General features: G+C 37.3%; 1 protein-coding gene across 7 annotated transcripts in view; it reads right to left on the reverse strand.

Annotated features, from left to right (window-relative positions):
* Positions 1–24220, reverse strand: part of LOC129724679 (zinc finger protein 423 homolog) — a 202374-nt gene that overhangs the window by 33576 nt on the left and 144578 nt on the right. The window contains exons 1-2 of one of the 7 annotated variants that reach the window (XM_055679767.1): positions 4827–5010; positions 4302–4441 (exon numbers count right to left, since the gene is read on the reverse strand). The exons of 2 other annotated variants lie outside the window; for them this stretch is intronic. In XM_055679767.1, coding sequence (XP_055535742.1) covers positions 4302–4410 — 109 coding nt within the window. In that variant the 5' untranslated portion in view covers positions 4411–4441; positions 4827–5010. Of the gene's footprint in view, positions 1–4282; positions 5011–24220 lie in introns of those variants that run through there. 4 more of the 7 variants (XM_055679765.1, XM_055679768.1, XM_055679766.1 and 1 more) reach the window with 4 other exon arrangements.

Raw genomic sequence — 24220 nt, forward strand, 5'->3', positions numbered from 1 at the left:
AGCGCTCAAAGCACCAAATTTGAATACGATTATACCATTAATTGTGTCGAGAGGAAACACCAATTAAAAACACACTTCCTGAATCTCCTATCCGCGGCCAAACGAGCGCAAGTGCGAACCCGCGCGCACTCGTCGTCGAGGACTAAACAAACATGAAATGAACTGCAGGAATGCAAGCGTGTCGCTCATTTAAAGTGTATATTTCCCCTCACTCTGCCGGCCAACATCGCACACCGGATTAGCTTACTTTATAAACGCATGTGCGCTTCCTCAAATAAGCGTGACCACAACGAGCAATTATGACATTAGTTTAATATCAAGATTAAGACGATATATCATTTCATCAAGGGGCTGCTGATGAAGAAGCTTGTGGCAACGCGAACGCAAACAGTGACAATCATTTCCACTCTCTCTCCAGGCCGAAGCAAATCCAGACACGACGACCGAACGGAACTTGGGTTGACCTTTGCCTCGCCGGGCTGCTGCCGCCGATCTGATAAAGATGAATTAAATACTCCACATCCTTATTAGTAGCAGCTCCTTTGGGACGCACACGTTCCACTTAATCCGTGCTGCCATTTGGTGTTCGCGCGAGTAAATAAGTGTTTGTTTGCACACGCCGCCTCTCCATGGACTAAGCGACCGGATAGTGAACGAAAGGATGATGATGCTGGTGGTGATGATTTTGATGCAAAAAGGCGGCAGCACGCGAGCACACGGGCACCGCTCAAAGTAGCCAATTGAATTAGAAGCGATTTTATTAATTCATTTAATACTGGCGAGTCCAATAAAGCACGCAATCGCTGATGCCGCGAGGGAGGAAGTAGCTTTCAGCGTTGTAATTATCTCCCACTTGTTAGGGAAATTGAAGCGACGGAGTCGCATGAAAAAACATCTGATCTCTTGCATATCCCCAAAGCGAAAAATTCGTCTTGTTCGGAAACAGCTAGATCAATTTAAAATTGTTGAATTTGACGCCGCAGCTTGTAAATTGGTTGAATAGATAAAAAGGTGTCGAGTTCAAAATAAACGAAAATGGCATTTGAATCTTACAGTCGCTGTAATTCTCACGAAATTGTGTCTGTGATTTTTTTTTATTTCTACACGTAATAGAACCTACCATGTCATACTAAAATATATGTAGCACCAAGTTGAAACTACAGGAATTTAAAAAATTTAATCGATTTTTTTTTTAAATAAGCATGTTAGATTGAGTGGAGAATTGAGGAGATTAGCTCCATCAATCTAATAATTTCGATCTTTTAGAATTGAGTAATTCCAGACCTTATTTAATTGTAGGAAACTAATTTAATTGTAGAAACTGATGCATGAAATTGAAAAATTGGTAGATATTTAAATGTTTATGCAAATTGTATTCTCTTGGCCATTTTTCATTTGTCAAAATGGTGAGAAAAATTCAAATTGATATTTTGAATTTTATGTTTTTTCTGGAAATATAGGATTTACGATCTACAACCAAAGTTTCAAAGTTCGCGGCATCGCCCGTGGAGAACTTTGTACAGAAATTACTACTATGGATTGCTACTTGAATAAATACGCTTCTCATCGAAGCACCTGTTTTTAATATAATAAAATAATGTTCAATAGGGATATATGGCTTTTTCAGTCTTGACAGTGGTTTAAAGCGCTATTATGTTTTATGTCCGACGTTTCGTTCTTTGAGCCTAACCTTCTTCAGGGGCTATAAAAACTAAATTTACATTTTTCGGAAAATGCAGCTAATTAATAATTACGAAATTTACAACTTTTTTCGTAAAAATGTTATATCTCGAGATTGGCTTATATTACCTCGTATCGTAACCTTCTTTACGATTGTTGAAAATTTGGCATTTTGAACATGGTTATGGTTTGCATTATAAAGAAACAGAGCCATGACAAAGCGTCTGCTGGTTCAATGTCAAAATGTTCGTGAACTGTTGAGTCCTTTTATTTTGGTGGCTAAACTTCACTCCGATTATATCGTGCTGAATGCATTCGTATGCTATGCAGATTCACTTCACGTATGCAAACTAGGCGACAAACAAATTTCCAGTTCTCTTAAAAGTTTGTGGCAAGAAAAAAGAAAAATGTTGTTTCTGTTACTAAACTACCTTCTGTAAACCACGAAGGTTTTTTTCGCTTTTTCGAATCCAAATAAAAAGCTATTGATAATTTCTTTTGTTAGGTTAGGTGTTAGGTTAATGCAAAAAATTGCATGATGTCAGGAAACCTGGGTCTCAACCTTCGAATGAATGCTCATTGTGTCAGAAACTATCTTTACTATGGCGGCAACATTACGAAATGCTGTTTAGAGGGTGTACAGGTCCGATTTTTTTTTAAATACAGATTTTTAAAGCTAAAAATTCTAGTATTTCAAATTTCAATATAATTTTGAGTTTGAAAATTTCAAACGAATGCTTTAGGGCTTAAACTATGAGCCAGATTTTTTTCAGAGCAATTCAGGGTGCATGAATTATATTGTTTTAAATGATCGAAAAAGTTGCTTTTAAACATTTCGGCATTGAATCGTTTAAAGTGGGTACCTTACATTGAGCCATATTAGGATGAGTCCCGTAAAAAGTAAGAGTTTCATTCCGTCTCTTCGTCGAATTTTAGACCAACATTATTGTAGTTTACTGTTGCCATGAATGCTCGTTCCGGTGGAACGTTTCTCACCGTTAAAGAACTACATTTTTTCTTCGCTTCTTTATAATCCTTTCGTGAATTACATTCCGCAAGATCTTCGTTCAAAAAAAACCGCACTCTGGTTGCAAAATTTGAAAAATAATAGTGAATTTTAAGAACTTTTTTGGTCGAGTGCTTCTTAATCCTGGTTAGAGAATATCCATTATTAAAACAATAAAACTATAGTCATGCTTGAGACCCCGAACTGCTGCGAATAAAATCTGGCTTATAGTTTAAGCATTAAAGAATCCATTTGGAATTTGGAAATATGAAATTCTATTGAAATTGAAGTACTAGAGATTTATACCGCCATATCAAAGATAGTTTTTGACACCATTAGCTCTCATTTGAAAGATGCGACCCCAGGTTTCCAGTCATTTGGTAATTTAGGGCTAGCCTAGTTTGGACCCAACTGTATCATATCTCAAGTAACTCTGCTCTTCAAATATTCGGAATATTACCAGCGAAGTTGAGAAGTGTTAGAGTGGTGAAAACTGTCACTATTGGGATAACGAATATTTTGTCACAAGCGAAGGAGAAAATATAGCGAACAATGTGGAAGGTGTTGCGTTAGTCCAATAATATTCATCGATCGTTTCGCATTTAGTCAGCACGATTCTTCTACAAAGTAACAGTATTGTTTTGTGGAATGAATATTAATGTTTTAGATTTTTTACATAACCACTTAGGTATTTAATATTACAAAATATTTTTTTTTTTAAATCCGCAGGTTGTACGTTGGTTGTGGATTTTTATAACTACCATTCAATTCTCATTCAATTTTTCCTCAATTTAGAATATTCCTTTTTTGCGGAAGAGTTGGTAAAAAATGTTTTCAATCAAGTTTAAATATCAGTTTATAATATATGACGAAATATCAGTATCGTGATAATCAACTTGTTTGGGAATTTTCAACAAACTATTCGCTTGGTTTTACAAATAATCAGAAGTTTTTTAATGTGATATTTCATTTGTTTAAAAGACCTTCGAAGACCGTTCCGATACAAACAATAAAAATTGACTAATTGTAGAATAAATATGAAATTCTGTAGTAAGACACACATTTGTTCTACGTCGATATAAAAAAGATGTTTAAAGTTTTTGACAAAAATGGTAAGTCACGGTCTAAAACATGCTCCGAGTTTTAATTGAACTACAATTTCAATAGTACGTTATTGCAATTAACTAACTGTCAACCTAACGAGAAATCAATTTTCGATCTAACGAATGCCGTAACATCATAGTATAGGTGTTCAAACTTTAACTCAGAACGATGCAAATAACGTTAAAATTCTAAAAGCTCAGCTCGGTAAAATTGCGCAATCAAATATTACAGGACAACACGAAACCTGCCTTTCACCTTCAGCAGGCATTGAAATCACTTGATTCCTGTTTCCTTCTAGCTTCCGTTTATCCTTGCTGTTGCACATGCCCAAAGCAAGGTTTGCCTCTGAGCTTGAAATGAAATTGTTTCTGCGATGTTTCATATAGACACGAACTTTATCAGCACATGTCGCTAGAGCTGTTTAAATTTCCCTCCCTATTTAAGGTATTAACACGAGAGCTTAAATGCGGTAAAAGTTTTACTCATACGAACCACATTTATAGTACTTCACCTTGGTTCATCATCAGCGGGTGATAATAGTCCTTGCTGCTTTGTTGAATTTTTTCGATTAAAGTTTCTAAACGCGAACTACATCCACGGTACAACATTTTCATAGCCATATTAAGATAACAAACACAAATAAAGAATTCGCTATTAGTATAACCACCATTTCAAAACCAAAAAAAAAACAAAATTCAATTCACAATTCTTTCACTATAACACCGGCTTATGCCGCACTGAAACAATGTTCTAAACAATGTAACTGTTGAATTCTTCCGAGTAACTTCCGACAGACAACACCATTCACCACCATTGATCCCTTCGGAGGACCCAGAAATTGTACCATCGCACCCAAGGTGTGACTAGTGACTGAGCTCTGTGGGGACACCAGCGCCCAACTATATACACAAGCAAATAAACTTAACACATAACACACTCCAACTGTTGTATGGAACGGAAACTTCAGTTTTCCGCTCTCATCCGCTACCATCCGTGTCGTTCTAGCCAGTATATTTTTTGGGGAACTCTCACTCACTCTCCGATTATCTTCTAACACGAAGGGGCACACGCAGCACAAGTCGACTATCCGTGTCGTACAATGCTTTCGGTAAGTTCCATTTTTCCGAGCGCCTTTTTCGGGTATTGGATGGATATGTTGCTGCTATCTGCCTGAACTGTTCGGATACCAACATACTTATGCTGGCCGAGTGACTTGGGCGAGCAAAGCCCCGAGGAGAGTTTGGAACACGGGCTGTGTGCTGCGAACAATAGTCATCATGGGATGGAACTGGGAGTTTGCCTCACACTCTCATTCGGTGGTGCTTACTCACGTTTTTTCTTCTCCCTCTCTCTCTCTGAGGCTCGCTCGCTCGCTCGCACGTAGTTGGGCACAGATTTATGTATGTACAGATTTTCTTCCGATTTCGGTTTGATCCATGTTTCTTCCAGCACCCGGGGTAAGGATGATTGCACGATGATGCTTTTCTCCACCCTTCTTCTTCTTCGTCTTTGTCTTTGCCTTTTTCGTTTGCATGCCCGGCTATGCTCACGGTTAAGGAGCGAAATTTTGAAATTGCCGTACTGGGCGCATCCGGCGCTCAGCAAACCGCGGTCAGTTGAGTTATTTTTAATGACGATAGGCGTCGTAGCTATGCGCTCTATGTACCACGGCAAAGCACGGGGAGGTCCTTCTTCGTTGTAAGTATACACCGTATGCTGCTGCTGCTATGAAGGCAGACATGCCGCCGCAACACGCAATCGCTTAATTTTGGGGGCTGAATTGTTGTAAAAGGTTGAAATCTACTGTACAAAACAATTTTGAAAAACATGGAGCGTAAAAAGTACGACTGGTCATCTAATATTATGTTACAGATTGTACTGATTTGATGAATGAGTAGGGTAGTTTGGGGTGATTTGGACCCCCTAAGGAAAACTCCTGTTATTTCGTAACCTTTTTTTTCTATCCCATAAACGTATTGTACTATAGTAATATTGATCTGTTTTCTATGTTTCTACACGAAAAAACCTTGATATTAAGGTCAAAAGAACAAAAAAAAAAATAACGAAACTAAAAATTATGATTTTTGGACATAAAAAAATCGTTTGGGGTAAAAATGGACAGCTATTGGGGGTATCAGGCATACGGAATGATAACTGTAGTTCTTAGGCATTGCACAGTGGTTCCACAGTAGGCGAAAAAAATTTCCCTTCTCCAATTATTCATACTAGAAACTGAGTATGCGATCGTGTGTCGCACACGCGCGTTTGTGTGTGTGTGCATGTGTGTGTGTGTGTGCGTGCGTCCGCGCGCGCGCGTGTGTGTGTGAGTGTGTGTGCGTGTGTATGTGTGTGTATGTGTGTGTGTGTGATTGTGTGTGTCTGTCTATGTGTGTATGTGTGTATGTGTGTGTCAGTGTATGTGTGATGTAAGTTTCACGAGAATCGGATGATATACCAATTTTTGGCAGCACTTTGAATGTTGCTGTGTCAGGAAATTTCAATGATTTTTATGTTCGAAAATCACAATTTTGAGCTTAACTTCGATTACCTAATTCCCTCAATTTTGATCTGATTTTGGATCAACGAGTTTCGTTTTGAGGGGAAATTTATGTTATTTTTCAGAACTCTTGTGTACCGTACAGTCTCGTGAAACAGTTCGGAATGATCGGATAATCAACAGCCTATATGAAATTAACCGTATTTTTCAAATTTTTGGGTTCCGGTTTGCATATCGTCGTTCCAAATCCGTTAATCCCGAATTCGCGAAACGGAAAAATATATAACGAATGTACGTTGACGTACGATTTCTTATTTTTCCTTGAAAGGCCTATCAAATTCCTTAAATTTTCCATTAAATCTTTTAATCGGTCAAAAGTTATAATTTTTTGAAAAATGATTGCCGATTTTTGGCAACTTTAATCCAAAATGGATCACACTGAGGACCAAACAAAAAAATACGGGTATAAAGTTTTTCGATAAAGAAAGGTATACCAATGTTGAACATGATCTGAACAAAAAAATAAAACTGATAATAAGAAAGGTTTAACCGCATTTTAGGGGAACAACATTTTCGGACATCAGAATTGAGTTCAGCACCCAAAAATTGGCATTAGACGTCATTTTCAAGAATTTTAGAAAAAAAATTAGGTTTTTCCAACTTTTGTTCAGAAACCCGCCACTCTGCGGGGCATTGAAAACACTTTTTGTACAGATAAATCATCCCAGATTGCCTGCAACACTTTTTACAGTTCATTGTTTGTACACCGCCGTCCATCCGTTCGTTTTTATATGCCCGCGGCATCAGTCCGACAAAAGAATTTACTTCAAACTAGCCTGACCATAACACCCCAAAAAAACTGTCCATTTTACCCCAAACAGGACGCCTTTCTAAAAACTCATTTCCTTCCACTATTTTCGGTCAAACTTATCGCAATCTTTCATTAAAAAGTACTCTTTTACTAGACAAACACGGCTGCAAAGCTCATTGGACTGAAAACAACGAAGAAAATCTCAAAAAACCTTAAATACACAAGCGTAAAACTTACAGCAAAATCAACTATTGGTGTTTCCTTTGTTTACATTGGCACTGCGGTGCACCTGTCACAGCAAACCATGAAATTTTTATATTAGTTAGGGTTTAGTAGTTCAAGGAAATGATGAAGTAGTAGATGGAACCCAAAAATGTAATACTTTCCAAGATAAAGCACCTGTCCATTTCACCCCAGGGGTCCAAATTACCCCAAACTACCCTAAATATTAAAACTACACAAGAAAAGGTGAATAGTTATCGTTTGTAATAAACTCCTTTTCAAATCTCATTTTCGTTTTTTTTTCGATTCCGAGTCCCGAGAATTCCCAGGAAATGAGATTTTTTATTTACGTATCCCAGAAATCAGTTAGTCAGTTCACAAGGTTTTAATTGTATTGAAAAAAAAGTACCATATTCATTTAGCATTGTCTTGCAGTAAAATCCAAATTCTCAGATGTTACCACACGCAGAATTTTCATTATTACTTTAAAAGCAATAACAAAAACATTGGTAACAAATTTGCTACTTAAAAAACCATAAGATTCATCTCTAGTCAAGTAACAACACATACTGTCATATATTTTATACATGTAGCGAGATCACGACTATCTAATAATGGCCGTTACAAACACATGCAAATTTTTCACTTTTTTCTTTGAAAACAATAACGAAAAATTCTCCATTTCGTAACAAATTTGTAACGTGAAAAGTATTAACATTCATTCCTTACTAGTTTTGTCCATCTCTCATTCAATCTTATGTGCGTGTATTAGTTTGTTTGTCGTACGCATTAGAAGTAGAGAAAAAAAATAACAAGAGCTGCCGGCTATATTTTTTCTGCTTCATACAGTATGCGAACGTTGTTGAAATCAAAGATTTTATGTTCTTCTTGAAATCACATTACGATCTGTGAACTGCGTTGGGCTTTAACGAAAAATTTGTACTAATAGTCAAACGACGGATGTACATACTACCAACAATATTTTTCAATTTGGATCCAATCGTGGGAGATTTCTCTTTAAATTTAATAAATATTTTTACTCCGGGATACAACTGAAAAAATCCGTAAATTTCGTTAGATATTTCCAAAATTCCGTTTATTTTGTCTGCGAATTCGTATATCCGTAAAAGTGAAACAAATTCGTAGATCTACGGAACAATCTACGCTTTTGATATATAATTCATTTTGCACGCAAATAGTTGATGGTGAGTAATCACATAAATAATGAGCGAATTTAACTCAAGGTTTGATAAGGTTTGAAACCTGGATAGTGAATGTGTCTTAGCTAAGACAAATCTTTTGTTCAAACAAAAATTACTTCAACAACAAAATGTTTACTAGTCATAGTATCGTCTCACGTGTTTATGCAGGTCGGACTCGATTTTCTGGAGTGTCAAAATTTTTTTCTCCGGATAATCGAATCAGCATTTTTTTATAAATCTACTTTCACCGAACGTTTTTTTTTTCTTTTGTTATGTTACTTCAATAATGCAGTGGTGTAACCAGAAATTATTTCTGTGGAAAAAGGGGTAAATTCTCCAGAATCAAATAATAATTTGGCCATGATTGGTTTCACTTAACAAGTCCCAAACTGCCGGAAATGGTAACAAATGTGCAGAAAGGGATAGTAAAGGTAAAATTTTTGAATGAATATTAAAAACAAACAGCGAAAAAAATATTCCGGATAATCGAGTCTAAGATTCCAGATAATCGAGTCACCGAATAATTGAGTCCGACCTGTACGTGTAAGTATTGACGAATAATTTCGAAAGCCTTTCAGACTTGCTTCAAACTAGTTCAATGTATTCGCTGGATGCTTCTCGCACGATGTTAGAGCGAAATTAGATCAAAACTTGTGTGAATAGGAAGAACGCAATAACTGTGATATTGATATTGATAGTTCATATTGTTATTGAATTTAAATATAATGAGTGTCCATAAATGATACCAGTTTTTTTTAAATTTTTTTTTCTTGCATTATTTTAATGTGAGATGCGTTCTTGTTTCGCTCTGAGCATTTTGATTTTTTCTTACATTTCGAAATGCAAACACCTTGACGAATTTTGAAGCTGATTAACGGTCGGTTATTTATAATTTATATTTAGTTTTCATTATTGTCGGAAATGCTTTATTTTAATTCCTTGTAGTTACCACCTAGGAGAAATATCTCAAAATTTCAAATATTTTTATTGTTCTTTTTTGTGTATAATTAACTTTTCAAATGTCAATCTTTACTGTAGGTGATGCAAAATTCCACAATTTCAGAAACAAGCTCAGGTTATAGTGGTTCTGACTTCGAAGTTGAAAATGTTACCACGGTATTGATGAAATTCCACAGAACCGGAAATTGGGCTAGCCGTTGAAGATTATAAACCTTCCGAACGTCGCAACAAGCGCAAATATGCAGCGCCATTCTTGTGGAAAAGTAATCAACGAAAGAAGAAAAGCAATTCTGCTTTGGAATACCCAGGGACGTATCGTTCCGGCTAAAAACTGCAAAAGGTTCGATTGCAATTGTCGACTGAAATGTTCGAGTAAGATTAATTTTAAACAACGTCATCAAAATTTTGAGAGCATTTATAGCAAAGCGTCATAGGAAACTCAAACAGCAATTCTGATAAGCACAATAAGAGTTTCAAGAACCCGCAGAAAAAACATGCACTTGCATTATCACACAAGAAATTTTTCTCGTCAATACTTCCTTCGAGCTAATTCGATTGACGTGGAAGTGTGTAAAGTATGTTAATATATATGTTCCGGAGAACTTAAACCTTAGTAAAATGTATTCCCTGTAGAAGAATGGATGAAAAACGAAGGTGGAAATTTGGTTTGTGTGAGCTTTGCTACGTACAAACGTGTATTTTACAAGCATTACAACCTCAAATTCAAGAGTCCTAAAAAGGACACTTGCAAAATTTGTGACTATCTCAGAATCAAAATTGATGCTTTATTGGCAGAGAACGCCAATTCGGATAAAGTTATTGAACTCGAGAAGCAGAAAGAAGATCATTTGTTACAGGTCGATTTGACGACTAACAGTCGCACCAGAGATTTCGACCTAGCGGATGACACCTAATCTCCTTTGATCTACAAAAAACGTTTCCACTGCCAAAGCTTACCACCAGCGAAGCTTACTACAAACGTCAGCTGTCCATTTTCAACTTTGGAATACATAATCTAAGAACAAAGCAAGGATTAATGTACTTGTGGCACGATGGAATCGCCTCACGAGGAGCCCAAGAAGTTGGTTCTTGTTTAATTGAGTACATCAAAAGCAAAGTTGAATCAAATAAACTGGTGTGTGGGTCTGATGCATGTGGCGGTCAAAGCCGAAACATCGAAATCGTATTGATTTGGATGTACATTGTGGGTCTCGAGGACTGTCCGGTTGATATCATTGAGCACAAATTTTGTGTCAGCGGACATAGTTATCTTCCCAACGATAGAGATTTCAGCCAAATCGAGAATAAAACAAGAAACAACATGTTTTCGTATGAAGAGTTCTACCAGCTTATGAAATCATGCAAACAGAACAAAAAAAAAATTTGAGGTGACAAAAATGCATAGTAGTATGTTTTTTTCTACGAAAACACTGGAAGTTTTGATTACTAATCGGAAAATAACAGGAGGGTTGTGTGCAAAGCCACGACCGCAAGGTTGAAGTAGAATACTTTTACAAGAAAGATAACCGGGCTGCTTGCGTGTCAGTCATTTTTTCCAGTAAATAAACGTTGACTAACCAGATTAATCGAATTTTACGCTTCAACAAGGATTGACCATTTTCAATAATATAGTAAGTTGCTTGTCATGCTTGACAATTTTCAAATTTTGAGATGGAAATTTTTCGGATGTCGTGCTCATGACTGAAGGAAAAGATACCTCAGTACGTTCTAAGACACGGAAATAAAGTAAAATTTATAATTTTTACAAATTTAAAAATGTAAATTAACTCAAGAGAAAACATTAACGCTTTAATCAGGTTTTTATTTCATCCTGAAACGGACAATTTGTTGTTCAATTTGATTCAATTACCTCTTTGCGTTATCACTGACAGTGCGAACAAAGTATTCGTTGTGATAAAGTAAAGAGTGAAATGCTGATATAACACTCAAAACTAGACGGCTCACGTGTTGTCAAAATGAGTCAACTTTTCATTGAATGCATTTACTAGTGCCCACTATCGCACGGAGACTGCATTTCACTAAAGTGCCTCACTGCATCAGCCGCTATCGATGCTGAGATCCGATGCAACTAGTGCGCTCTCCATAGCCATGCCACAGTTGTGGTCGCTATATGCTGCCATAGGTATCCACTGTCCCTGCATCAGCTGGCCCAGCTGCTATCGTTTCTGGAATCCGCTGCACCTAACGCGCTATCCCTTGCTACGCCACAGCTGTGGCCGCGTTCCGCCATCGCTGGTATCCACTGCACTGCTAGTGCTGCTGCTGAGGGAGGAAGACTCCTGTTGTCGCTGTTTAGAACTATTATGAGCGGGTCCGGCTGAAACAGGCTCTTAAATAAACCAAATAGCATGTTTTCAATTGCAAGATATATGATTCTGTCGACCGTGCTTGGGAAGCAATAATATAACGACCAATCAGATGAAGGTTATTCGCGTTGAGAAATCGAAACCTGAAATTTTGCAGTACAAATACAGTCACGACCCAGATACGCCCTTCACAGAGTTGGACTTGCGGAAAAGACTTGGAGGTCCTGTGCCAAATTTTCATGACGCAGTCCTTAAACCACTTTATGAAAATGGGCATGGAATTTCAAAAGCATCTACTGAAGTACGTTCTAGAGATGGTCGGTTACGGGTATTTTTACCCGATACGCTAAAAAATATTTTTCGGGTTCGGGTCGGGTACGGGTAATTTAAAAACCAAGGCTTCGGGTTCGGGTCAGGTACGGGTTTGAAAAATTCTCAACTGGTCGGGTACGGGTCGGGTACGGGTAATTCGATTTTCGTGCATTATGAGAATTTAATTATTAACTTTTCTAGCCTAGGTGTTTTAGCATAGTCTTGGTCTGGGAGAGGAAACGGATACGAAGCAGCACGAAGTTGCATCGGTAACGGTATCATTAATTTCTATAGAAGAATGATTGCATTTTTTTCTTGACCGTGGACTTATTCGGAAAATACTTATTCTGATACTATAACTCCATCATAAGTAAAGCAAATAGTATGCTGGACTTTGCTAAGCGGTTCAGCCACATTTTTCAAGACCCGTACACTATCAAACTATTGTATATTACATATGTTAGACCTATTGTAGAATATTTTTTTTTTCCTGTATGGGCTTCCTCACTGCGACCAGAATCGTAGATCTATTGTGAGATATGCCCGGGTGTCTGCTGTATCCCGCACTTCTGTTAATAGCAATACCTCTATTGAGAAGTGGCATGCTTATTATTATTGTTCATCAGTGCTTGTGTGTAATGTGCTACTCTTCCTTACACGCTTACTGTTCTACTATACCGATACTCGTTCCTCTTGCCAAATATCACCAATTATAATTCCCTGGAGAAGTTTCGTCGTGCGTCCTTCTGGCCAGTTTTATTGATAAGAGGGACTTATTTTTTTGTTAAGAGGAAGTCACGCAAAGGTATTTGTAGATTTCAGCGTAAAGGAAGGGTAACTGGTGGGGAGCCTGAGAATGGTTTATTCATGCTTAAGTCCTTTTTGACATCGGATGGCCTGATTCTACTAAGATTCGAACCCATGACCATCCGCTTGACAAAGCGGACTCTGTAACCTTGCGGCTACGCAGCTCCCCATTGTAGAATATTGTAATCTCATATGGATCAGTCCAAAAACAATTCCTTCTTTAAGCGCTGCGCAACTTGAGTTGGACTGCATTTCCTCTGCCATCGTATGAAGCACGTTGCATGCTCATTAATCTGCAAACACTTAAACAACGCCGCGAATTTGCAATGCTATTCTTCGTCAATGACATTATTTCAAATCGTATAGACTCATCTGCATTACTATCACAACTCAACTTTAATACACCTTCACGGCATCTTAGAACGAGAAAACTTTTTTCAGAAAAAAATTGCAGAACTAATTATGCAAAAAATGGTCCCATAAATCGAATGATGTGTCAGTATAATCTACATTATAAAACCATTGGCATAACAATGTCAAAAATACAAATTAAAAACTGTCTGAAATACACTAGAAATATTTAGCTCGTAACAAGAACATTGTAAACACTATAAATAATAACTGTAATGAAATATTTGTGTAGTCTACATTTGCCTGACGAAATAAATAAACAATAAAAAATAAAAAATAACATCCACACAAGCAATGAAATTAACAATATTTTACATAATATTTCTGTCCTTAGGTAAGCTACGAGTTCTGAAAGTTTGTCGATTTTTTTAAAAGCATTTATGTTGTTTAAACGTGTAAGCAATGTTTGCAAATAAACTCTTTTCCGCAGACCTCCTACGTAATTATTACTCGGGTATCAAAAAGAAGTCGTTTGGTAACAGTTTGGAACTATACTGCCGTTCCAATCATAGTAGTCCCATGTTCTACACAAATCTTATGCACGCTGGGACAACTATGCTTGGAAGGGCAGTATACACTTCATCACGGTTGAGTCTTGATTTTTGTTTCACAAAATAGTGAGGTATGAAATTGTAAAAATATTGCAACACTGCGCAAGTCTACGTAAATATAAATAAACTCAAAAATCTGAAGAAACTGACTCGACAAATCTGTGTTTTGCATATAAATTTGCACATTTAGTATTCGTGATGTTCGAGTCATACTCGGATTACAGCAGGAAAATTTTTACACGCTATCAAAAAAACGACGAGTGTGCGTGTCATCTGTTTCGATAATGTTGCAGTGTAGTATTCGTTTCTCCCTCTCAGGTCATGGTTTGCACTGTGACCAGGGATGCCGCATGTACAGAAATACCTGTGTTATACCGAATTCTAGATTCCTGATTGCTACGATGTGCACATAAAACTCGTCGCTTAATTCAAACTCTACCAGACATGCATTTTTCACCATTCTCCGTGTTGTGCTAGTAGGGTGAATCAACAAAATAAAAATTTTCAGCAGTTTATATGAATCATACAAAATAAATAATTGAAATCCCTGATCAATTTTAATATGAGGTAACTAGCGGAACTCCGTACACAGTTATGAATAGATATTTTGCTGCGTGATAAAAATGATCAAATTTTCCAACATCAGACGAGCGGACGTTCTCAGTGGCAGATGCTACGCTGGATGCTGGGAGCACCAATACATCGCCTGGAACTCTGGCTGGTTCATAACCATTGGTTCACATGAACACTCGGGTCTAGCCCAGCTCCGGCCGTCATCTCGAGAAGCCACATATGACAATCAGTGCATAAAACGTGCGAGGTAATCAGGTATTTAAAAAAAAAAAATAAAATAAAAATCCAGGACGGGTCGGGTACCGGTAATTTCGGGTTATTTTTCTTTCGGGTACGGGTCGGGTACGGGTAGTTGAAAACAAAATTTTTCGGGTTCGGGTCGGGTACGGGTATTTCAAACAAACCCGACTTCGGGTTCGGGTCGGGTACGGGTTTGAAAATTCTCGATGAGTCGGGTACGGGTCGGGTACGGGTAACAAATTTCCCATACACGACCATCTCTAGTACGTTCCTCCAATCCACCATCAATTCTATGAGAATTTGCAACGAAATGAAGAAAAAGAAAATGATCGCGTATATTTTTTTCAAGTAATTAATTTTGTTATCAATTTGTTATCAAATAAAGTATGTATAAGAAACAATTAGGTGAATACCCAGTGGAACGTTGTTCCTTTAAAGGGATGTATGTACATACAAGAAAAAATAAATAAAACTTTGAGTATAGGTTATGTTTTCATTTAATTCTACTACAAAAGATCGAATACCCTCTTATACCTTCCGCAGATACGTATTTCGGTTGCTACATACAATCATCTTCAGTGTATATGTGGACTGCTCCAGAATCTCTCCCTCCCTTTTTGCTTTATTTTGCTCTTCTCGTTGCTATTTCGTTTCATATTGTTTTGTTCTACTGTAATATCAAATTCAAATAATATAAAAATAATAAATTGAAATAAATTTTTTCCTAATAATGGAAAGAACAAATATGAAAAAAAAAAAAAAAGAACAAACGTAACAACAATTTGCTTACTTTTTTTGCGTGTTTTCAATATTTGCGTAAGGCTTGAAAATCACTAATTGAAATAATTGAATGGGGAAAAATTCTGGCCACACTGCTGAAAAAGATATTTTTGGATCCCCTAAGGACCAGAAAAATCTTCAAAATCGTTTGTTTTGTTGTTCAGACATTTTGGAATACATATGATTAAATAAAATGAAGAAAATCATAACTGGTTCCGTAAAAATGGTATTTCTCGAGATAATAGGCGATAATAGCTGTTTCTTACATGAAATTTTCCAAAGAACACAATGAAATCATCAATTTGAATAAAATTTCCCAAGAAATGTAAACTTAGTTTAAAATTACGAATATAGTCCATCTGGCAACACTTCCGGTCGAAAACTATAGAGTTCTGGATTCCTTGGTTCATTTTCATTAGAAATCATCTATCAGTATTTTTCGGACATCTTGGGGGACGTGGACAGATTTTCAACGATTTTGACCTCCCCCTCTCTCCCTCCGTTGACAACTGCTCATATAAATTCTTAAAATTTTGTATGGACCGTGGACATTACACAGACCCTCCCCATAGCTGTCCACGTGGATTGTGGATGGCCCTTTACGTATTTTGTGAGATTAAGTGTGAGATAAAGAATAAGATTGATACAAATTTTTAATTAGTTTTTGTGCCCACGGTTATCAAAGTTAGCTAAGGGGAGGGTAAAAAATAAATAACACTGAGAAGAAAAAAAGGAATTGCTTTCATAAAAAATTGTGTGCAAGTTACGACGTTTGTAATTTGCATGCAAAAGTGTGTTGGAAAATATCACATTATTATCATTATTCATCATTTGGCTTGCCTTTTGATGACACTTTCACTGTCACTGAACTTGTTTCTTGCTAAATTAAGCATATACGCTGTCGAAAAGTCAATAATAATAACAAAACGGCTTGAACTTTTTTTTCTTCCCCTTCCTCCAACTTTTAACCAAATTCGTGATGGTCCTGTCCAAGCGGCATGGACAATGGTATGGAACGACCCTGCTGTATGATCTGCAAAGAGCTTTGATGTTCCATGGATTCAAAGTCATCAATAAAAATCAAAAATAGTAAAAGGCCGACGTGGCTTCCTTGAGGCACTCTTATCTCAATTGGACAAAAGCTACAGCGCACTTCTGTCGGTTCGAAAAATCAGCCAATAAACAAGCAAGGTTTCACACGGGTCGGATTTGTCACAAACATTTTGTCTTCTTCACTCAATTGACTAAGCCATTTTATTCCACATTTCTAACAGGAACAATCTGATCAGGATCACTTCTTCAAAAATTCTGCCATATAGGTATCTCTAATGTTTATCAGAAATGTACAATATGGCTCTGAACAGATTTCTTTTCTTCGAAATGTAGAACATGGTGAGTGTTCAATAGCAAAAAAGTTTTTTAGCAAAATTAGAAGACCACGTGATAAAAAACTTTGGGGAAAAGGGTGACTAAAAGACCATGAAAGACCACGGGGTAGAGGATAGAGGGATAACTGTTAGTAATATACCTGCCAGTATTTTCTTTATTTTATATCCTTTATGCATCTTTGTGCGAGTTCGTTGCTTCTACGTTAGCTTACGCGAAAAACTCATTTGAGTCTCTGAAAAAGTTATCTTTGCTAGGGGTATCCAAATTCACAGGAATGGTTAAAAAGCTATAATCTCTCTTTTTTTCTAATTTGAACTCAGTGGCAAAATGTTTGTTTAACAGCTATGCAGTGTTATTGTTTGTAATTATTCAGGCTTATTTTACACTTTATTTGAACCAATGATTAGCTCGAGGCAAATATTCGAGTTGAAATCATCATTTTACCTTCCAAAATACTCGCAACAGTGATGAAAAGTGTACCGAAAAGAATACATTTTACTCTGGTTATTGAAAAACGTCTCGTTTTGTATTAGGTATGCATATTTTGTATGATTTATCACATATTTTAAGGTAGAAATGACAGTAATGACAATTGATTTTAATGACCATCTTTAACAAATGTAATTTCGCAAAACCTTAACAGTTTGGTATAAATTGCGATGTCAGCTAGATAATCAGAATAAATTGAGAGATGACTCGTCCGATTTGCATGCCGTGGCATTTATGGAAAACGATTGATCATAACTTAAATTTGAGCGGGGGCCTAGTGTGGTTGGTAACGTCTCCGCCAACCACGCTCGACGCCTGGGTTCGAATCCCACCGCCGACATAGGTGTCGATGGTTGTGAGGTGGCGTGATCCACTCACAACCAACCCAACTGGTCTAGATTCAATCCTAGCCGACACCGGGAGATTTTCTGAGGCGAAAAATCTCTGGGATCACGCCTTCCATCGCATGAGGAAGTAAAGCCGTTGGCGCCGGTCCGTTAATAAACGGGTCGTGAGTTAGGGTCCTGGGTGTGGAGTCGCCTCCCTGGGCGTCGGTGATTGGCCACAACAGTGGCGGAACTAGACCGACGGAAAATAAGCGAGAATAAAAAAAAATAACTTAAATTTATTCAACCAATGCTAATCCAGTTAGGAAGGATGTTTATTCAAATAAAATAACTTACTATTACTGATAAATGACGAAAGGTACATGAAGATAGATTTTGTACGAAGCCACTGCCAAAATGTCCTCAGTAAAATTAAGTGCAATTTTGCTGATAAATTTGGCAGGAATTTCTTGATTTGGCTCACAAAGTTCCGGTGACTTTTTGGTTCGATTTGGCAAGCTGTTGCTCCAGTCAAAAAGTGTTTCAATGATACTGTTTCAATGAGGTCAATTTCATTGAAAAAGACTCAATCCTCTCAATTGACAATTATGCCCAGACGAAAAATATTGAGAAATTGTCAAGCGGAAACTGATATAGAATGCCTAAGTGATTCGGTATGCAACATACATGAAGAGATCATAGATTCTCTCTTCTTGAGAGAATAATAAATTACCTGCATTTTGATATAATTATTTTTGGTAACATCAGCCAATCTTGTGATACAATCGATGTGATTCCGGATTCCGCACAAATCAAACTTTATGTGCAGAAATAGTAAATGATTGGATTAAAATGTTGATGCAAGATTTATGAGATGACGGTAGCTGCGGAAAACATCCGAAACTACTTTCAAAAATGATTGTTTTGGTTTAAGCTCAGCTAGCACTTTTGTGATTACTATTCGGGCTTCACATACGGGCTCAATCGTCCTTTTCATAACTATAGTTTCTTTATATTTACAAACATTGGGCACTGTTCTTGCAGGCGTTGGTGTTTACTACCGTGAATTAGTGTTGCAGGAATCATATTTCCGTTGGCATCTGTAGTATTCTATCGAATTTAAAGAAGGACACATGCTTTCAAAGATACTATTATGTAAGTTAAAGTACGATTATCTTGTAAGAAAAAAAATCTACACTAAGGGTGTAAATTTCGAAAGTGTGGTAGTATTCCTTTGGACATATTTGTCACGTTAACATTTTCATTCGAAAACATCAAAGCACTGAAACAAGATAGACAAAACTTCTATTAAACACGCGTAGCCAGCAGAAGCTAGTTTTGAATTCGAGGTTTACCCACCGCAAATCAGTCAGGCAGTGCGCATTTAAGCTCTAATCATCTAATTGAGCTCTCGCTTCTAATATCAGAACCAAATCGTAACTCAACCCATCGCATTGCTTTTAGCCTTCCAACGGGCAGAATCACGACCCTGCTGTACGTGAGAAGCACTTCCCGCACACAAAAAAGGAGACCACGCTTGACCTGTTGAAACATTTACGACGCATGCCAGAATAACGGAGAGCAAATGTCAGCGCGTTTCGTCCGTTTTTCGATGCACTTATGGGGAGCGATTTCAACCGGCAATAAAAACAAGATAAAATGCAAATTCGCTGCACCATTTGCACTGCAGGGAAGGCTGCCAAAAGAGGATGGGGGCACGTTACAGACGGTAGGTAGAAGCTGTTGGTTGACGGATTTTGAATTTTACTTCATAGAACGGTAGGCATCTGGTGCCGTATATACCGAAACTATTCCATTCGAGGTGTCATTGCTTTATAAGCCCTATTTCGAAACACGAGCGCCGAGAAAATATCTCAACCTGGTGGCGACTGTTAGCCTTCATGGCAAGAACTTTTTCGGTTCCCAACAATTTATTCAGTTTACATGTCCAAATTTCAATTATACCAGCCGAACAGTATAATGTACTTTGCATGTTTTTCAATTCCGATCACAATTAAGGTTCGTACGGCAGCGTTGGCCCTCCTGGGGGACATTTATCGTGCAAAACAGGGAGCAGCCAGGAACCGGCGACCAATCTGTGATTTAGTGGTCGAAATGACGAATTCCAGCAGTAACCCGTACGAAAACTGCAGACACTGTCGAGCTATTTTGCGATAAAGTGAGTTTTGATTGCCCCACAGATATGTGAGGAAATTTATGAGAGCACTTCTGGGGCACTTGAGGCCAGGGTATGCATTGTTTTTGGGTAGGCGAAGCGGCAATCCTTGCCCGTTGCGGCAGTCTTACTCCAGGCTAAGAGGTTTGAGTTTGTACGATGTAAGGCTTGCTGACTCGAGAAATCGAAACTCTAGTTGAATAATTTCCAACCTCGGATAATAAAGGTAAATTTTAATATCATTCTGTTTTTAATTCTTGTTGCAAAACACAAATCATAACATTCATGTTAAAAATGTTTGTGAATGTAAACTTTATCACTGCTAGGTGGATCGAATGGTCCTACTTCCAAAAGCGGAACAAAAAATGTAAGTTCACTCGCTTATCTTCGACAAAATATCTCTACCCGTTGGAGAGTTCAAGCTTTCCTGTCTGTGCCAGCAGTCAACTCAACATTAAACACAAAAAAGTATAATCAACATTGAAAAATCAATTAAACTCGGTTGGGCTGCAGTCGACGCGGTGCAGCGGCATAGGCACCGGACAAGGACCAAACATTTCAAATTCCCCCGCCTGTCAACGTGACGAGGGCGATATGTGTTAATTATGCAAACCATACCAGATTTCACCGCAAAATGTCACTCTCCTGCTGTTGTTCGGGTCGGGAGTTCTGCCTTTATTTTTTTTCTCGGTTTTTCCTGCGTCTCCCCTGCTGTCAATTCAGTCCGTCCACTCGAGTTCGCCGGGAAATGTGCATAGAGCGAAGCTCAAAGGTGCAAAGTTGTGTGCCCCCGCGCGCCACATAGGGTCTTACCGGAACCGCTAAACTGGCTTGAGCGCAGCGAGAGCAAACTACGTACTCTACGCCCACCAGGGGGTGGAGCTTTGCTTTATGTACAAACACTTCAGAGTTCGGAGCGGGAGAAGTGTAAACAAGCCGCGCAACATGTGGTTACCAAGCAGAAGTGGCATCACGGTTTGCAGTGAGGCCAGAGAGAAAGAGAGGGAGAGGCACAAAAAAAAAGAGAAATGGATTCCGTGAGTGAAAAACTCTCTCACAAAATGCTTTAGGTGCATTATGTGAATCGGCTAGAGGATACAAGCAAGAATGATGATGATGTTGTTTCGAATTATATCGTACTTTTCGGGGAGTTTTTGTTCAAATCTTTAGGCCTGATTTTTTTCGCTCTCGTTACAGTAGGTAGGTACATCCTGAGGGTAGTACGGAGAGTTTATAGAATAAGATCACGCAATTGGTTTGGGTTTTCTCCTACGTGTTCAACTGCACCACGTGTGGCAGGATATGTTCTGCACGCCAGACCATGGCCCTTCAATTCTAACGCATTAGGGCATAAGGCCTACTCTTACCTTACAGCGATTGCCAAACATTTATTATATTGCTAATTTCTTATTATGAATAGCCCTGCATCCTTCCGAGAGACTTGCCTGGTGGTGTGGCGTTGTTTGTGCACTGCCGTGGCGGAAATTTAGCTCTATAAATTAAGGAGCTTAACGGAAGGGACCATTAAATTTAGTTCCTTTGGATAATGGATGCAGCAGTGCGATGGCTATGGAACGAGTAAACGGAAGACACTATTGGAAACTGAACGAGATTCGAAATACGGGGTAAATATTTTCAGATTAGAGCTGATCGTTGTGCCTCCTTCGGATTAGTTGGATTTCGCTATTTATAGCTTGAAGGCTGAGAATACACACTTTAAGTGGCATCGGAATGATTTGCGATTCAAACAACGAGAGTTTTTAATAACTCAACGATTGTACATATTTTAGGAAACATTAAATAAGGTCTAGAGAATGACATTTCAGACTTATTTACTAATAGTTGAAAACTTTTTTTTTTCATTGCTTTATTAGGATGGCTTTCAGCCACAGGCTGGTTCGCCACCGTAGTTGAAAACTCAAAAATCTAGGCAAATTTAGTCTGTCTGTGAAAGTAATGCTTGTACATTACTTTGTGTGTAATTTCGAACAAGTAGAATGGGCTAGGCTAAGGCAGACTGTTATGTTTTTTTTCGTAGCGACATTTGAATTATTCTAATTATTATTCTAATTCTGAAAAATTTTTTTGTTGGTTTATACAGATTAGATATAATTATGGAAACCGATGTTCAATCCAACTGAATCTTTTTAGTACGTTAAAGGTTGACAATGTGTTATTGACCTTAATAACATTTTTGCCTATTATAACATCTTTTTTCGACTACCTCAGGGCATTTTTTTATGATTTTTAAAATTATTGGACATTTTTGGTCGTTATCGTCATTTTTGACAATTCAACACTTTTAACGGTTTGACCTTTTTGACCATTTGTATTTTGATGACAACTCATTTAGCGTTTTTTTATGTTTTTAAACTGCTATCGCTTATGGTTTTTTATACCATCGTAGTTACTTTTAATAATTTTTGCCATTTTCGAAATTTTTGACCTTTTTCGATATTTTTGAATTTTTGATATTTTTCACATGATTGGTGATTGTGGCCTTTTTTTTTCATTTTATGACACCTTTTAACCTTGTTTAACATCATTAGTATTTTTTAACATTTTTGGCCTTTCTCGACATTTTGTCTTTTTAAGATTTTTTCGCTTTCCTGACATTTTGGGCCTTTTTTATGTATTTAGTTTTTTCATGTATTTAGGTTTTTTTTCCGTTTTGGCCTTACAAGACATTTTAACTCTTTTTATAGTTTTGACACACCTATTCCGCGATATTGACGGTTTTGAAATTTTTCTCCTCTTCTAACATTTTCGGTAGGTTTTGATTTAGTGTGTGTGTTTTTTATGTTTGTGGTTTTTGATTTCGAGCTTTTTGTTGTTTTGGCCTTTTAAGATATTTTCGCTTTTTCCCGACATATTTTGACCGTTGTTGTCATATCTGATGTTTTCTGGCATTTCAATATTTTCGTTATTTTTATTTGTGTTTTGCGTTTTTTCTGATATGTTTGTTTGTTTTCTTTTCAACATGTTTGGGCTTTTTGTTGATTACTTCATGAACTAATTACATTTTTTCTCCTATGACTTACTTTTTAAGTTCTGAAGTAGGAAATGTATGTGATTTTTTCGAGGATGCCAAAAATGAACACGGGCTGAGGATGGGGTTTAGATTTAGAAAAAAATTCCCTCGTTCAGACGCGACTCGAACCCGCAATCTCCGCTTTCTCCGGCATGGTGTTTTGTGTGTAGGGTCGAGGCGCATGTAAAGCATAGCGATGATCGATATTGGTCTTAGGGAAAACTTTCCCTCCCAGTAGTTTAATTGGCCAAAACACCATGCCGGAGACATCGGACATTGCGGGTTCGAGTCCCGTCTGGACAAGGGAAATTTCTCCTAAGTCTGATTCACATCCTAAGCCCGTGTTCATTATTCGCATCCTCGAAAAAATCACAAACATTGCCTTTTTGTTGATATTTGCAGTTAGGTTTTTTTCTATTCTCACATTTAAAAAAAATACCAGTAAATTATTTTTACCTCTTTTTCTATTGTTTTGCATTTTTTTTGGCATTTTAGGTTTTTTGCATGTTTAGCTTTTTCACATTTTTTGGCCTTTTAGAGCTGCTTCATAATATTTTGGAGTCTTGCTTGAATTTCCCTGTTTTTTTCACGCTTTTATACCATTCGCAGCATTTTTAACACTAGTTTAACGTCTTTTCAGTTATTTTTGACATTTTGATAATTCTCACACTTGATGTTCTGCGTATTCAAAATGAAATTTTTGTCATTTATGGCTTTTCTTGAAATTGTTAATTTTGATATTTTAAGCTTATTTAAATTTTGTTTCTCTTCGTTGATTTTTTGTTTTATTTTGTCTTTTTGTCAGGTCTCCTTTCTATCGTGACCTCATTTGACTTCTGACACTGGTTTTAGTCATTTTCAACATTATCTGTTTTTTTTTTTTAAACTCGCGTTGTTTTCGCATTTACACCGCACAGTGGGGCGACTCCATACAAAGGCTGGCCAAGCAAAAAAAGTGTCGATAAATGCGACAAAAACTTGGTATTTACATAATTTTGGGGCGCTGAACACGAATTTGGCATCCATTTTTTGTTTGGGGCCGTCCATAAAGCACGAAATCCAATTTTTAATATTTTTTGGCACTTTTTTCCTTGTTTATAGAATTATATTATCTTTGACCACAAGTAGTGCCACCGGGCGTCCTCCCCATTGAAAAAATACGTAATTTATGGACGACCCCTCGAACTAAACAAATTTTGCCTAAATAAATTTTCAATAAACTAAAACAACATAAGTAATACAAACTAATTACAAATTGAAAAAATCATCATCAGCATCATCATCTTCCGCTGTGATCGCTAAAATCTCGTGTTGAATTGTTTCCAG

This window comes from Wyeomyia smithii, chromosome 2 (assembly GCF_029784165.1).
Source record: "Wyeomyia smithii strain HCP4-BCI-WySm-NY-G18 chromosome 2, ASM2978416v1, whole genome shotgun sequence".
NCBI classification, from domain to species: domain Eukaryota; kingdom Metazoa; phylum Arthropoda; class Insecta; order Diptera; family Culicidae; genus Wyeomyia; species Wyeomyia smithii.